The 17,387-nt window shown below is 30.9% G+C and overlaps 1 protein-coding gene across 1 annotated transcript; it reads right to left on the reverse strand.

Moving 5' to 3' along the window:
* Positions 1–432: 432 nt before the first annotated feature.
* On the reverse strand, positions 433–9,877 carry LOC113389495 (mitochondrial glutamate carrier 1-like). The gene is made up of 7 exons (XM_026626523.1): positions 9,729–9,877; positions 7,640–7,780; positions 5,628–5,777; positions 5,284–5,405; positions 3,646–3,829; positions 3,397–3,558; positions 433–625 (listed from the first exon to the last, which is right to left on the reverse strand). Exons 1-7 carry the CDS (start codon positions 9,875–9,877, stop codon positions 433–435), a joined length of 1,101 nt encoding a protein of 366 aa, XP_026482308.1.
* Between the last annotated feature and the right edge of the window lie 7,510 nt (positions 9,878–17,387).

Consider the following 17,387-nt stretch of genomic DNA (forward strand, 5'->3'; position numbering starts at 1 on the left):
TCTTAATATGAAGATCAAAAATTAAAATCTGAATTATTTTCGATATTCAAAAATAGATTTTTTTTGAACATTGAGCTCCGTATCTTCGAAACGGCTGCATCTGTCTTTTCCAAAATCTAATCACCACTTCTCCCGATCATTGGATACGAATTGAATGTATTTTGAATCATTTAAATCGGATATAGTCTGTTTTCTCAAGTATTTTCTGCTCTATTTACTCTACCTTTAAAATCATTAGAAACCTCCGAAAGGTGAAAATATGCAACAATTTTCATTTTCGATTTTTGAACGATTACTATAACTTACCCAAATTTACCCTACAGAAAGCTAAAAATAAAATTCATTATACTTTAATTGAGGTATACTTTGGTGCAATATAGCAATCCATGTACAGAATTCGACAAGTTTGTATTTATACTTTTTATTATTATTTTACAATTGCATTTCAAATAGCTGTTGTTCGAAGTCTTCCAAGGTTTTCAGGACTGGTTCTTTTGAAAACATTCCCTCCGTCAATCGAAGATCATAGAATAATTGTACTACGCCGTACACTCGAGACTTGACACCCACGCGGCACCATACGCCTTCGAATAAGGCTGGAAAGCCTCGATATCTTATATAACGCCTGAAACATAGACTTTAAATAGTAACTAGTGGTGCATGGCATCGTGCCTTAAGGCAAATTGCTGTAACTTCCGTACCAAAAAATTAAAATTTTTGAAAATGCTTCAGAATTTTTTGAAAAAAATTAGATTTTTGAATGTTTTGAAATTTTTGAAAAATATGGATTTTTTGAAAATTTGATTTTTTTAATATTTTAAAAATTTTGAACTTTTATTCAAAGCAATCGCCACGCAGGCTATGTTAGTGAAGAAATATCGAAGCGCAGCGATGCAATCTAACGGATAATCAGTGGTACGGAACCCATAGAAATGTAAACAAAATTTGTACTTAATAAAATTTTTATGTATATAATATCTAATAATTTGATGTGCATATGCCACAATAACTACTCGTTTTTTCACACCGTCAACACAAGCAAAATATTATTTGTATCATTCAAATCGGATGCTTTATTCTCTCAAAAACTGCTATTTGTTGCACTTTTAACTTTGTGTCTCCGAAATGGCTGGAACAGTCTTTGCCAAAAACTAATCACCACTTTTTTCCCATCATTATAAAATTGATTGTGTTTTGAATCACTCAAATCGGTTGGTCTGTTCTCTAAATTTCTATTTTCTACATTCTTTGCTCCATATTTCCGCAATGGCTAGACCTGTCTTTGCCAAAAACTAATCAGCACGTCTTCCAAAATAATGAACTGAATAATATTAAAATAAAGTTTCCAGATCGAAAGAAAATTGCATTTCGTTATTTTATGTTTTCGAAGTTTTTCTGAATCGTGTCGTGTCTGTGTACGTGAGTCTAAATTTGACTTTGCATCAACGGTTATAGGAACGGTTAGTTGGGAATCGTGCTAGTTTATGATAAAGATTAATCAAATGACGGCGCCATTTCTTCTTAATTAATTGTTGAATTTTTTTATCAGTTTTCAATTGTCTAAATGATTTAAAAGTTATGATTCACTTTATTGCCTTTTGCAATTTTCTGAAGATTTAGGAAATTATATTTTATTATGAGACGGATTTATTAATTACTAGCCGGCCCGACAGACTTCGTCCTGTCAAAAAAAATTGTAATGTGGCGGTGTTTTGTGCCTACCTTTTTTCTATTCTTTGCAAAAAATTATCCTGAACAGAACCGTCACCCTGGTAATAATTCGGTGTGAATTAAAAATAATTAAGTAAAACACTATAAGCATTTAAAAGTAAGTAATTTTAATAATGTAAATCATAATTCAAAAATCAGTTCAATTTTCATTGTAGTGCTTTGTGATAAACGATGTTTTTGTTTGATTACCTGGCGCATAGACAAACGAATCTGATGGTTTTCCAATAAGGGAACAAACAACATACAATTTTCCATGTGAGAAACATGGGTTTTCTAAATTAAAAGCACAAACACTTAATGATACCATAAACGCACTGGAAACGCATTGGGATGCATGGTGCGAGAACATCTTCTGCTTTATACTATCCTTTGAATATAGTTGGTCGATATTTCGCAACATTATAATTGCCGATCCAACCTTTAATTGAAGATTGTGAGGTGACAATCCTAGCAAATCCAGCGAGTTTAAAAACTCCGGTGGATCGTCTTGGTTAGTTGCCGAATCAACTGATTCGCCTGTAATTTGTTCTTGGATTTTGAAATTTAATTAATTTACATTAATGTTTTTGGCTGCCAATATAGCTTGATTAATAGAAAGATATTTCTATGTTTATATAGATATATTCAAAATTAGATTATCAAAAACTACACAAAATGTCATGACATAGATCATTGTTTTTTTTACAAATTGCGTTGCCTACTCGATTAAAGAAGAAAAGGGCAGTTTTTAGGGTTTTCCCGGCAATTATTCGTTTTTTTCTCGCCGTAACAACCATCCTTGGACTTCAACGAACATTTTAAAAAAAGAATTGGCCAAATTGGTCCAGGCGTTGTTGAGTTATGCGCTTACCAACACATTTTGCGATCCATTTTTATATATAAGATGATTCATGAAAGACACACGTTTATATTGGTTGATAATGATACGTTCGTGATACGTCGTGATATTTAGAATCACTCGCTTCCTACACCAAACATCACGTGTATTTTTAGTTCCGTAAAATTTTTGAACGCATTTTTCGAATTTGCAAAATAACGTAATTTTTTTTTAATCTTGGTGAAAAATAAATACACGTGATATCTTACTAGATTCTTCCCTTCCCCGCGTGATTTTTTGTGAATTAGATTGGAGCAAATACTATGTGAAAAGCCAAAATATTTATTACGTCTAAATATTTGAATATTCATAAAGATTACTCGACAAAAAAGTTTTTTTTTATTCTTTGGTTTATTGTGAATTAACGTTAACTTAAACGTTTGCATCAATTAAGCCACTTAATAAAACACTACAAGAATTAGCGAGTTTAGCGAGACGATCATCTGATTGTGAGTCGTTTCTTTAGTATGAGCAAAATAGTGCAAAATTGGCGTCTACGTTTGTCGATTTTGAAAATTTAAAAACTCTTCGAAAGATATCAGTTGGGAATAGTGATTAATTTTTGGTAAAGATCGGCCAGGTTGTTTATTTGTAATTATATATTAAAAAAAGGTAAAAACTTTGGTGTTGGTTTTTATTAAAATGGCATAGACTTATAGAGTTCATGATCTAAAATTTAGATATGATTTTTCACAATCAAATCTGTGCACATATGATTTTTCACAATCAAATTTTATGCAAGTTTCCTTAGGGCAAAATGCCACTTACGCCCAGTGAATTTTTATTACCTCAGACAATCGCGAAGACTGTCATAGTCTGGTTTATCGTTTGGGCAGGTATATAAATCCGTGTAATCCGGAATCCGAACGATTTGTTTCTTGATGTTGTCAATAGGCGTCACCGTGACCAATGCGACTGTCGCAGCCATCCAGCCGGTCACAAAACTGGTCCTATAGAATTATAAAATTTGAGCCCATTTTTTAATTTGAATAAAATCACACAGAAATAACTGTGATCATATTACTTATATTACTGACCAAGGTCCCTCGATGTGATTACTTGTCAGATACTTCCTAAGGTAATGTTGCAGTGGAAAATAAATGAAAGCGTTTACTAGATTTTCCATCGCCACTGCCCGTAAAATCATTGCGTATCGATTTCTACCCATCGGTGAAAATAGTTGCTCCCAAATCTCTAGATTTGTCATCGGGGGTAAATACCCTAAGACAAAAATTAGAAATTGAATGATTAAATTATAAAACTAGTGGTGAATGGCATCGTGCCTTAAGGCAAATTGCTTGAACTTCTCGTAAAGAAAATGTAAAATATAAAAAAAAGCTTCAAAATATTTTGAAAAATAGGATAAAAACAGATTTTTGGGTTTTGAAATTTTTGAAAAAAATTGAATTTTTTGAAAAATTAAATTTTTGTTTATGTTTTGAAATTTTGTGAAAATTTTGAACTTTTTTTCAAAGCGATCGTACTGCGTGACTGTGTTAGAGTAGAAATATCAGAGATTTTTCAAGTTTTCAAAAAATGTTTAAGGCACTATGCCACGCACAACTATTTATTTTTTTTATTAGATTTCCGATACCGCTAGACCTGCCTTTCCAAAAAATTAATCAAACCTTTATTGCGTCCATGAAAAAAACATGTTTTTTGAGTCTTGAAAGCTCTGCTGTCTCAAAAGCTGAATTATCATTTTTGGAACGTATATTCAAAACGGTGGGACCGGCCTTTGCCAAAAAATAATCAGCACGTCTCCTCATCAATACGAATCGAATATTTTTTTAATTTATTCAAATTGGTTGATTCGTGCTCCCGAACACATTCACATAAACACACACACACATACATGCATAATTTTTTTCTAAGGTACGCGAAAATATTCAGAAGCCTTGAAACGTAAAGATATGTAAAAATGTAATTAATTGATTTTTTGCGATTTCTATCGGCAAGTTAATAATGAGTTTTTGAGCAAAATCGAAAATGAAAATTTTTATATATCATAACGTTTCATAGCTTTCTGACCATTTTGACATACCTTAGAAAATATTGATGTATGTGCGTTTGTGTGTGCGTGCGTGCTGATACAAATTTTCGTCGACGATTTCGGAAACACGGTTCAACCGATTTCAATTATTCAAAAACCATTCGATTCCTATTAATAAAGAGACGTGCTGATTAGTTTTTGGCATAGGCAGGTCTAGCCTTTACGGGGCAAAAAGTGCCACAAACGGTAAGCAATTTTTGAGAGAACGGGGCGTTCAATTTCAATAATTCAAAAAACATTTTAATTCTATTGACAAAATAAAGAAATTTTAAATTTTTGGGAAGTCAGGTCTAGCGGTTTCGGAGATCGAGTAAAAAAAGTTAAAAAGATGCCATTTTTCGGTTAAAAATGATCATTAAACATATGCACATCAAATCATCAGATGTTTTGTACCGATTTTTATAAGTATAAATTTTGATTATATTTTTATGGGTTCGTACAATTGTTTATCCGTTTTGAGAAGTTTTTTTTTAGAAGTTTTGAATTCAAAAAAAAAAAAAAATTGGTAGGGAAGGTACGAGCAATTTGCCTTAAGACACGATGCCACTCACCACTAGTACTTTTATTGAATTCTGAACTTTATGTAATTTAGCATATTATAAGTGAGAGTTTGTTTACCTACATGATCTGAAGTATCTAGTTTGCCAGTATCTGTATCGAAATACTTCAAAAGGAGACGATAAAAATCCAGTTGTCAAGCCAGTGAAGACAGCAGCCATAAAACGATTAAAAGGAGGAAATTCTCTGTAAAGAGACACATCACAAAATTTTAAGTGTAATAAATCATAAACCAATTATTAACAACGAACAAAAATTTGTAATCTGCTGTGATTTATCAAACATATACAAATATACATTTTACCAGATTTAGTGTTGCTGTTGAAAATGAAATATCGACAAACCACGATTGATTGTCTCATTATATAATTAGGATTACAGAACAGTTCACTATATTATTGTTTTTACCCCCTTGGCGAAGTTAGTGCAAATCCATAGTATTCATTCAAAACCATTTTGAAGGCTAGTTTAGGCGATCTCAGAGTTATATCGATTACAGCTGGTTTATACATTCCCAGGAAATTTTTGGATTCTGCAGTATGATAAAGGCAATTGAACCTAAAATAAATTAATTTTTTGTTGTTAGTTTTTTGGTTTTAAGCAGTTTTGTTTAGTACACTATTGATGTAATATAATTTTCAAGTATACGTTTTTCAATTGTAATTATTTATAATATTATTAACTTCCCGCAGGGTAGTTATAATAATGGGCCGAAAATCGAAAATATTTTTTTTGCATTTCTCGACGTTTTAAATGTTTCTGAACATTTTGGCATACCTCAGAAAAAATGGATGTGTGTGTGTGTGTGTTTTGTATGTCCGCATTTTTGTCCACGTTTTCGGGCGCACGTATCAACCGATTTGGATCATCAAACATGCGATTCCTATTGATAGGGAGATGTGCTGATTATTTTATGGCAAAGGCAAGTCAGACCGTTACGGAGATACGGAGCAAAGAGTGCAGAAAATATAAATCGAGTTTTTGAAAGAATCGATCCGATTTGAATGATCTAAAAAAACATTCGATTTGTAATGATTGGGAGACGAGGTGATTAGTTTTTGGCAAAGGCAGGTGCTGTCATTTCAAAGCTACTGAGCTAAATGTGCAAAAAACGGCAATTTTTGAGAGAAATAGGCGTCAGATTTGAATAATTCAAAGAACTTTCTGCTTATTTTAACAAAATAATTGCTTTTGAAAGAGAAATTGTTGTCTCAATTTTTTATAATAATCCATTTGAAAACATTTATTATTGTTGATCTATTTGAAAACATTTAAATTTTACCAGTTGTTCATTTTGTCAATACAAGTAAAATGTTATTTAAATTTTTAAAATCGGACGCTCCGTTCTCTTAAAAACTGTGTTACCGTTTTTGGCACTTTTTGCTCTGTATCTTTAGAACGGCTTGACCTGCTTTCGCCAAAAACTAATCAGCACGTCTCCTTATCAGTACAAACCGAATGTTTTTTGACTTATTTAAATCGGGTGATCGGTGTTCTCGAAATCGTCGACGAAAATTTGTATCCGCACACACACACGCACACACACACGCACACACACATACATACATACACACACATACATCCATTTTTTCTAAGGTATGTCAAAATGTTCAGAAACCTCTGAAACGTAAAGATATATAAAAATTTTCATTTTAGATTTTTTTGCGATTACTATAACTTGCTCTACGGGATTAGTTTTTGGGAAAGACAGGTCCTGCCGTTTTGAAGATTCGGGGGAAAAGTGCGAAAAATGGTAATTCTGTTTTTGAAAGAAAGGCCAAAAATATTTTACTTATATTGTCGGAATGTACAACTTGTAACTGGCAACTGGCAATTGGCAATTTGTGGGTAGGCAGATATAGCGATGTTGGAAAAACATTGAAATAAGGAAAGAAATACCATTTGGTAATCAAAAATGGTTATTAGACATACAAATAACAAGTAATCAGATATTTTATAGATATTTTAATAATATGCGCAAATATTGCTTGCATTTTTATGGGTTCTGTACCAAGATTTATAATGTTTAACCGTTAGATTACGGCACTTCCGTAGTTACGATTATGCGCTTCTGTAGTTTAAAAAAAACATTCAAAATTTTCAAAAAATTTCAAAATAAAAAAATCCCATCTTTCAAAAGAGTCCAACTTTCAACAAATTGTAAATCTTTTAAAATATTTAAATTATGGTGCGGGTTCCAGCAATTTGTCTTAAGGCACGATGTCATGTACCACTACTTATCTATAACATGGAATTCTGATCCAAGGCAAAATGCCATAAACTAATAGTTACTAAAGTTCGAAATTTAATATGTTGCAGAAAATTGCTGATTCACAACACAAGCTATAAATAGATTTTATTTAACTTTTTACATTCAGATCTATAATTTCAATATTCCTAACAAAACTGTTTACACTTACCCCGATGTGTATGTATATTTGCGAACAGACTCCGGCCATGTTTTGTATATAATAAATAAATGTCTTATTAAATCCATAGGGACAGTACCACTCATTCCAATTAATGCAGCCATACTGCTGCCTAATAGTTTTTCTCCAAACCTGAGAAATAGATACAAATTCGATATTCAGAATTCAATTTCTGAAAAATTGATACAAAAAAGCATTCCAATTTGCTTAATCAATTTAGCAAACTATTATATATCTGCAAGAAAACATTATTGAAGAGCATGCCAAGTTTGTGCATTTATTATAATAAAACCTGAATGTTAACAATATGTTACTTTTATTTAATACAGAGTTATTGAGTAATGTGTTCATTCTACTTATTTTATTAATTTTCCTATGTTTTGAATTTTTTATGAAATAGCTTGGAAACATAATTCAGAAAACTTTTTGATTTAAAATTTTAAATCAACTGAATTATATAGATGAAAAATAAAATGCTATTACATATTAATGATTGATAAAACGCAAAATAATGTTGATTAATATGGCATAAAATCGATTGAGCCTTTTCTTTTTTGAGAAGTTTGTTTTCGCCAGAAATTCCAATTAATTTTAGGTTTCCTCGAATTTTCAATTTGTTTGACACTAAATTTGAAAATATGGCGTGTGTATGTATGAGAGTATGTGAGTGCATATGAGCCAAATTTTGACCATTTGTCAAAGTTTTCTCAAAAAACGGTAGAACAGATTTCAAAAATTTAAAACCCATTTTATGAAACTCAATAAAGACTCGTGTCGATTAGCTTAGACTTTTATTTATAATTTTTGTCCACTTTTTTGCAAAAAAAATCGTACCGATTTTGGAAATTTAAAAAAATAGTAGAATAAATGGATTTGTAAACGAATACAAAATGTATTTGAAGTAAGAAGGGAAAAGTAGTTTGATTTAGAAATTTAGAAGAACATATTGAAAAAGAAAAAGAAGAATGAAAATTAATTTAAAAAAAGAATAGGATGTTAAAAGAGTTAGGATGAAATAATTCACATATTTTTATCCCGCGCATATGTTACGTATTCAACATTATTTTAAGACGATAATAATGAACAACAAACATTTACAAATATGAAAATAGAAATATTAAAATATTAATTTTCTTCAGCCTTGCTTGGAATCGATTTAAGCTATGAATATTTAACTTCCCGTAGGGCAAGTTATAGTAATCGCAAAAAAATCGAAAATGAAAAATTTAATATATCTTTACGTTTCAAAACCTTCTGAACATTTTTACATACTTTAGAAAAAATGTATGTATGTGTGTGTATGTGTGTGTAAGTGTGTGTGTATGTGCGTGTATGTGTGTGTGTGCGGATACAAATTTTCATAGACGATTTTGCGAACACCGATCAACCGATTTGAATAATTCAAAAAACATTCGATTTGTTTTGATAAGGAGACGTGCTGATTAGTTTTTGGCGAAGGCCATTCCGAAGATACGGGGAAAAAAGTGCCAAAAATGGTAACTCAGCTTTTAAGAGAACGGAGCGTCCGATTTTAATAATTCAAAAAAAAATTTACTTGTATTGATAAGATGAAGATTTGATCAAATTTTCATGAAGGCAAGTCTAGCGGTTTCGGAGATATAATGAAAAAATTAAAAAAAAGCCATTTGGCGGTCAAAAATGATCATTAGGCATATGCACATCAAATTATCAGATTTTTTATAAAGATTTTAACAATAAATATAAATTTTGTTTACATTTCTATGGGTACTAATCCAATGTATACCGTACCAATGTTTATCCGTTAGACGGCGACGCGGCGCTTACGCGCTTTGACGTTTTGTCTCTATGCAGTTAAAGCAGTACGATTGCTTTGAAAAAAAGTTCAGAATTTCCAAAATATGTCAAAATAAAGAAAACATTTTTTTTTCAATAATTTCTCAAAAATCTCATTTTTTTAAGTAAATTTTTTTCAAAAATGTTAATCGTTTTGAAAATAATAATAATTTTTGGTACGGGAAGTTCCAGCAATTTGCCTTAAGGCACGATGCCATGCGCTCCACTAGTTCTATTATCAAATATACAAATAAGGATAACTTACGGAAAACCTTCTTTAGACCATTTTTCGAAATAATTTTCTTTTGGAAGTGGCAAAAATATGTATTTCAACGAGCGAACAAATGCGACTAAAATCTCATGTACCAGCTCATGGCTCATCTTTTCTGCTTCATTTTCATCATAGTCAGACATTTTTAACAGTTTAAAAATAATATAATTGATATATAGTAAAACTGTTATCATTAAATTTGCATGTAGGACATGAACATGATTAATGATAACTTTTTTGGACATATTTTTTTGACATTTACAATTTTTGACAACATAATTTCAAATAAAAATTGTAAAATATTATGTATTTTTTCTTGTAGAAAAGTTACACGGACATTCAGGCGCATAGAAATAACTCTGCTGAAAAGGAAAAGTTCAATATGATACAACAGTGACGGTTTATTTTTTCAAAAATTAAATAATGCCGGGAAATGATTAAACATTGCAATTATGAGTTTTATTACATTGAGAAATACAAATCGTTCACAAAAAAGTAATAACAATATTTTTAGTTACATTATACTGTAATACTAACAATATTATAAAGATACTTCTAAGATTTAATTCTTTGAGATTCGAATTTTAAAATTGGACGAACTTTGTTAATTTAGAATTTTCCAAAAAGTTAATTATTTTATCATTACTAATTAAGTAATTATTAATCATTCGCTTAAGAAGCTCTTCTTTAGCGTGAGTCAAATATTGACCCTTCTTCGATATTTTCTCAAAAATGGCAAAACCGATTCCAAAAATATATAAGCGATTCGATAAAGAGTATTGCTCATGTAGATTAGTCATTCGAGACTATTGGCAAATCCGTTTCTTTAGAATTAGCAGAAAAAGTTTAAATTTTTGTTTACTTTTGACTAAAAAAATATGAACTGATCTTATCATTGATCAATTCAAAAGCTATTTGAAAGATATCATTTAGAAATCGTGCCTATTAGTTTTTGGCAAAGATCGGTTTGGACGGTTTTTCATAATGAAAAAATTTCTTATCTTTCTTGTAATTGTCCAAAAATCGAAAATGAAATTTTTTGCATATCTTCACGAAAAGAGCGTTAAATTTTAATGTGTCAAAAAAGATGTTATGTGTATTGACAACATGAAGAACTTATTGAATTTTTGGGAAGGCAGGCCTAATGGTTTAGGAGATCGAGTAAGAAAAGTAAAAATAAATGCCATTTGGCGGTCAAAAATGATCATTAGACATATGCACATATCAAATTATTAGATATTATACAGAAATTTTAAAAATAAGTATGAACTTTGCTTACATTTTTATGGTTTTCGTAACATTGTTTGCCCGTTAGACTGCGACGCGGCACTCACGTGCTTAGATATTTCGTCTTTATGCAGCTAAAGCACCACGATTATTTTGAAAAACTAGGTGTAAGTGGAATTATGTCTTAAGGCAATTAAGGCATCGTGCTTTAAGGCAAATTGCTGGAACTTTCCGTACCAAAAATTATTATTTTTTTTTTAAAAACGATTAACATTTTTGAAAAAAAAATTACTTCGAAGAAATAAGATTTTTGAGAAACTATAAATTGGACAAAAGATTACTTAAAAAAAAGGAATTTTTTTTTTTAAATTTTTGTTTTGAAAAAAACAATGTTTTCTTTATTTATCTCTATAAAATATCTGATAATTTGATGTGCATATGTCTAATGATCATTTTTGACCGCCAAATGGCATTTTTTTTTTTTACATTTTTTGTTAGATCTCCGAAACCGCTAGACTTACCCTTATAAAAATTGATCAATTCTTTATCTTGTCAATACAAGTAAAATGTTTTTTGAATTATTAAAATCGGACGCTCCGTTCTCTTAAAAACTGAGGTACCGTTTTTGGCACTTTTTGCACCATATCTTCAGAACGGCTAGACCTGCCTCCGCCAAAAACTAATCAGCACGTCTCCTTATCAATACGAATCAAATGTTTTTTGAATTATGCAAATTGCTTCATCCGTGTTCCCGAAATCGTCGACGAAAATTTGTATCCGCACACACATACATACACGCACACGCACACACACACATACACACACACACACATACATCCATTTTTTCTAAGGTATGCCAAAATATTCAGAAACCTCTGAAACGTAAAGATATATAAAAATTTTCATTTTCGATTTTTTTGCGATTACTATAACTTACCCTACGGGAAGTTAAAAAAAAATAAAAATTTTCAAAATATACAAAAAACAATTAATTTTTATCAAAAAAATATTTTTTTTCAAAAAGTTCAACATTCTCAAACATATTTTTTTGAGAATTCATTCTCAAAAATATTTTTAATAAACTTTAAAAAAATATGAATCTTTTTAAAAAAATATATAATTTTGGTACGAGAAGTTCCAGCATTTTGCTTTAAGGAAGCCTGTTTTAGAGGCTTATAAAAATCGATTTTTTTGCAAAAATGTCTTCGAAAACTAGTCAAGAATATAACCCTGAAATTTCAGAAACATATTCAAATTATTTTCGGAATTACATAAAAAAATAGTGAGCATGTATACGAGCGGAACGAAAACTTTGACGACAAATTTTCGCTTTTTTATTTTTTCGATTTTATTTAGTTGGCGGGAAAGATTCCCAAATTTGCCAATTTAAAAAAAATGTCAATTTCGAAAATGCCCAATTTTTTTGCTCGCTTACTTAAATATAAAACAAAAAAAAAATTTTCAAAAAATTTATTTTTTCACCCCTTTTCAGGGAGGTTGCCAATTTGTTTGGGTGTCCACAGGTCACTTTTTCAAAAGTTTAAAAATTGTTTCAGAATCTGTGATTTTTTTGCTCTGCGATACAAAAAAGAAAAATTCAAAAAATGAATTTTAATTTTGATTTTTTTCGTAGTATAGAAACGAATAGTTTGCGTCCATGATAAGTACTACGATGCTCATTTTATTTAGATGTGTTCGTTCGTTTTCAATTATGTGTAATAAATCAATTATGTGTGTTTTCAATTATGTGTAATAAATTCCACTTGGAATACTTTTAATCACTCATAAAACTAGTTGGTTTGGTATTTAGCCTTGAGGCAAGTTACATGAACTTCCCGATATGTGTAAATAATCGATCAATAAAAAATAAATTAATTTATGAGTGATTAAAAGTATTCCGAGTGGATTTATTACACATAATTGCAAACGAACGAACACGTTAATCGGAGTATTTTCGAGAAGCAAATTTTCAAAAATCAATAATTTTTTAATTGAACCAGTTTCCGCAGGACTTTAATGATTTATTACGTTTATTAAGACCAAGTACTCTATCGTTATACCAAGTGAATCGTCTAATTTTAATTTTAACAAACGTCAAACAAACTACTCATTTTTTCAAACTTTGATGAATTTTTAAAATTAAACTACTTGTCGTAAGGCCGCAATAATTTAGTAAGTTCTATAAGACCATGGTATATATGGCCAAAAAAGGTCCATAAACATCGGCTCGGTAGATTTTCACCTAAAACTAATCAGTATCATTCCCATCTAATATCTTTCGAACAGTTTTTGATTATTTGAAATCGATTCGGTAGAATGAGCTTAAATGTGAACGAAAAGTTTAACACTTTTTTCTAAATTTCAAAGAAACGGCTTGGCTGATCGTTGCACAGAAGTGACAAGCGATAGTCCTCATTGAGACACATCAAATGGTTTTAAATTTTCAAAATCGATTCAGGCGTTTTTGAGGAATCGTCGATGAAAGGTCTAATTTTGACAAATGCCAAAAAACGATACTAACTTTGCGAATTTTTAAAGCTAAACGAGTTGTCGTAGGGCCGTAATGTTTAGTATGATCTAGAAGACTATGGTATCTACCGTCAAAAAAATAATAATAAAAATCGTCAAAAATTATTTTTTTTTAAACTTTATTACAAGAAAACGGCCCGGCCGATCTTCTCCAAAAACTAATCAGCACGATTCCCAACCAATATCTTTCGAACTGTTTTTGAATTTTCAAAATCGATTCAGAATTGCTGGTTAAAACGTGGACGAAAAATTTTTCACTTGTTTGCGATTTACAAAGAAACGGCCCGGCCGATCGTCCTCATCGAGATACGTCGAATGGCTTTTAATTTTTGAAATCGATCGAGCCGTTTTTGAGAAAACGTCGATTTACGGCAAAAATCTGTTCACACACACACATACTTTTTCCAAATTTGGTCTCATTTGATTCAGAATGGCTTGAAACGTCGAGAAAACATAAAATTAGCTAATCGGATTTTTTGATGAAAACATAAACTTCTCCTTCGGGAAGTTAATAATTTATTTTTCATAAATTAAGTCGATTATTTACACTTATCGGGAAGTTCATGTAACTTGCATCAAGGCAAAATACCAATACCAATTAGTTTCTGTAATAAAGGTTCGAGCTAATTCCAATGACAAACCGATCATGTCGTATTTGAAGTATGACTTTAATTGCATTATTGTTTTTAAATATTATAAATATTTCAATGCTATTTTAAATTTATAATTTATTATTATATAAATATGATGTATTTATTTTTATGTGAGGAATTAAAAGTTGCTGCATCGGCCGGGAACAGAACGCGGGCCGCCCGCGTGGCAGGCGAGCATTCTACCAATGAACCACCGATGCTCGTTTACGCTTTGTAGAGTCCTATTTGAGTAACCAAGATATTTATCACGTCTTAAAAAGTGATATTTATCTTAAGCACAAGAGAAGAGACTAAGGTCGAAAGAGAGCTGATATTCTGAAGTATACGACCCGGAAGTGCAAGAGTGTAGTGAAATTTAAAGTTATTAGAAGCTAGTTTATTTTGAAGAATATTTCTTAAGTATTATTACAAGAAGATAAAGAAAATCTATAGTCAGGTGGGTGTCCCCAACACAGAGTTTCCTAGGCATAAGCCTAGGAAATCTATCAAAAGGCTTGAAATCAAGAGTAACAACAAACAACAAACAATGGTACGAAGTAAAAAGAATAAAAAGAAAACAGGTACCAGTCACTTACTGACCGAAGTGATATGGATACCGACCTCGAACTTGAAGAATTTACAAAGGTTAAGTCAAGAAAGCGTGGCCAAAAGCAAGAAACAATGGAAATCATACAAGGAAATAATGACACGAAACCTATAGAAGTAAAGGTACCACCGATAATAGTAAAACATAACTTAGATCTCAGGGCCATAAACTACATCCGAGATGTTACGAAAGTTAATTTTACTATACAATATATTAAAACGCATACCCATAAAATATATACTAAGACACTAGTAGATCATAACAAGATAAAGAGTACATTAAGAGATTGCAGTTACCAATTTTATACGTATTCCACTGGAGAAACAACAAAGAAAATCACACTAACAGGCTTACATCCAGCAATTACTGAATTAGAGGTATTTGAATTACTGAGTGTACGACGTATTCTTGTGCAAAAGGTCATACAATTAAAGAAAACCTATTCTGATGGACAAAAACATAATCTACCAATTTATATAATTATGCTTGACAAATCGCAAGACATGTCAAAAGTAAAAGAAATAACGAACTTAAATGGTCACATTATTAAATGGGAAATGTATAAGCCAAATTTCAAAATCCTACAATGTCATAAATGTTTAAGTTTTGGACATACGTCTTATTCGTGTGATATGAAATATAGATGCATTAAATGCACAAAAGCATATTCTCCTGGCTGCTGCCAAAATTATCAGAAGAAAAGCCCCAATGCGTTAACTGTAAAGACTATCACCCAGCAAACTATTCAAAGTGTACATCCTTACTGAATTACAAGGCTAAAATCAACAGATTCATGCAGCCATTGAACCTAAACCTATGACAAGAAGCTATTCTGAAACGCTGAAGCCGAGAGATGCCAGACACACTGTCCAGATGGAACTACCAAAATTCCAAGCTATTCCTGAACAAAGAAGTATACCATCAACTTCATCGAATCAAGATCCTGATTTTAACTCCACCGAGGGCATTTTTGCTGCAATAAGACAAATCAAGTTGCTTTTTTCAGATCCTGAGGTAATAAAAATTTTCAGGGAACTTTATGCACTTACAAAGACTATAAATACTAACATGACATACAATGAAAAATATACTACAATTTTAAACTTTCTTACTAAAATGCCCATAATTGACAAGTATGGTATAAAAATAATGTTTTTCAATTCAAATGGAATAAAAAATAACATTGATGAACTCAGACAACGATCGTTACAATGGACTTAGACATCGTATTAATAAATGAGACTCACTTAAAACCCACTGACAAATTATACATGAACGACTACAATATACCGGAATGACAGAAACATGACAGGATGAGGTGGTACAGCAATATTTATAAAAGCTTGTATCAGACATGAAGAAATACCGTTATTATCTGTAAAACACTCTGAAATTACTGCTATAAATGTGTTCAATAGAGGACGTAAAATAACTATTGTCTCCATATATGTTCCTTCTGCAAAACTATTGCATGCAGACTTGCATAAAATATTTAACTTAAATCCAAGAGTTATTGTAGCTGGTGATTTTAATGCGCAACACATAATGTGGAATTGTAAATATAATAACACAAACGGACTCAAACTATTTAAGTACTTAAACAAAAACCATGATACCATTCAACTACATTATCCTCAGACTCCAACTAGATTTCCTGCGATACCAAATCAAGACCATAGTACAATAGATTTAGCCCTTACAAAAAATCTATCTATTCTTTCTGAACCTATAACCAAATCTTTATTTAACTCAGATCATAATCCAGTCTTTATAAGTATCTCAAACCCACTTGACGACAATCCTCAATCCTACAAAAATGTTTTAGATTATAATAAAGCCAATTGGCTGCTCTATAAGAAAATAATAAATGATAATATATGTCACATCAGACAAATTGACAACAATGATAGAATAGATCAAGCTGTAGAACACCTAACAACTACTATTACTGATGCCATAAGTAAAACCATTCCATTGCGAAAGTCCACTTCAACACAAACAATTAGTTTACCTTTGGAAATTATATCCAAAATTAAATTAAAAAATCAAATTAAAAAGTTGTGGCAAAAATCAGGTGCCACGTTTCTCAAAGAACATTTAAACAGGCTTACTAGAATAATTACTGAGGACATTAGGGTTTATCGTAATAAAATATGGGCTGATAAACTAACAAATATTAACTATTATCCAAATAAAATTTGGTACACTGCAAAAAGACTGACCCAAACTTTTGCTCCCATACCATATTTACATACAAATTCCAATAACATTGCAACAACGCCCGAACAAAAGACCGAAATTTTAGCATCTAACTTCGAATTAGCACATCAGTACAATCTTTCTATCACTCAAAATGCTTTTGAACAGACTGTTAGTTCCAGTGTAAGACAATATATAAACAATACTTATAACAAAAATCACAAAATAGAGATAGTAACTGTTGCGGAAGTTATAAATATTATTAAGAAACTGTCTAATAAGAAAGTTCCAGGACCAGATGGTATACAGAACTTAGCAATTAAACAGTTACCTATTAAAGCTATTATCCTACTTACACGAATAACAAATAAAATTTTTAAAAATGGATACTTTCCTGTGTCATGGAAATGTTCTAATGTGGTACCAATATTAAGCCAGGAAAACAACCAAATCTACCAA

The sequence above is a fragment of the Ctenocephalides felis genome, unplaced genomic scaffold, assembly GCF_003426905.1.
Source record: "Ctenocephalides felis isolate EL2017-DRISC unplaced genomic scaffold, ASM342690v1 CF-g0.4_SCAFFOLD_03573, whole genome shotgun sequence".
Lineage (NCBI taxonomy): Eukaryota > Metazoa > Arthropoda > Insecta > Siphonaptera > Pulicidae > Ctenocephalides > Ctenocephalides felis.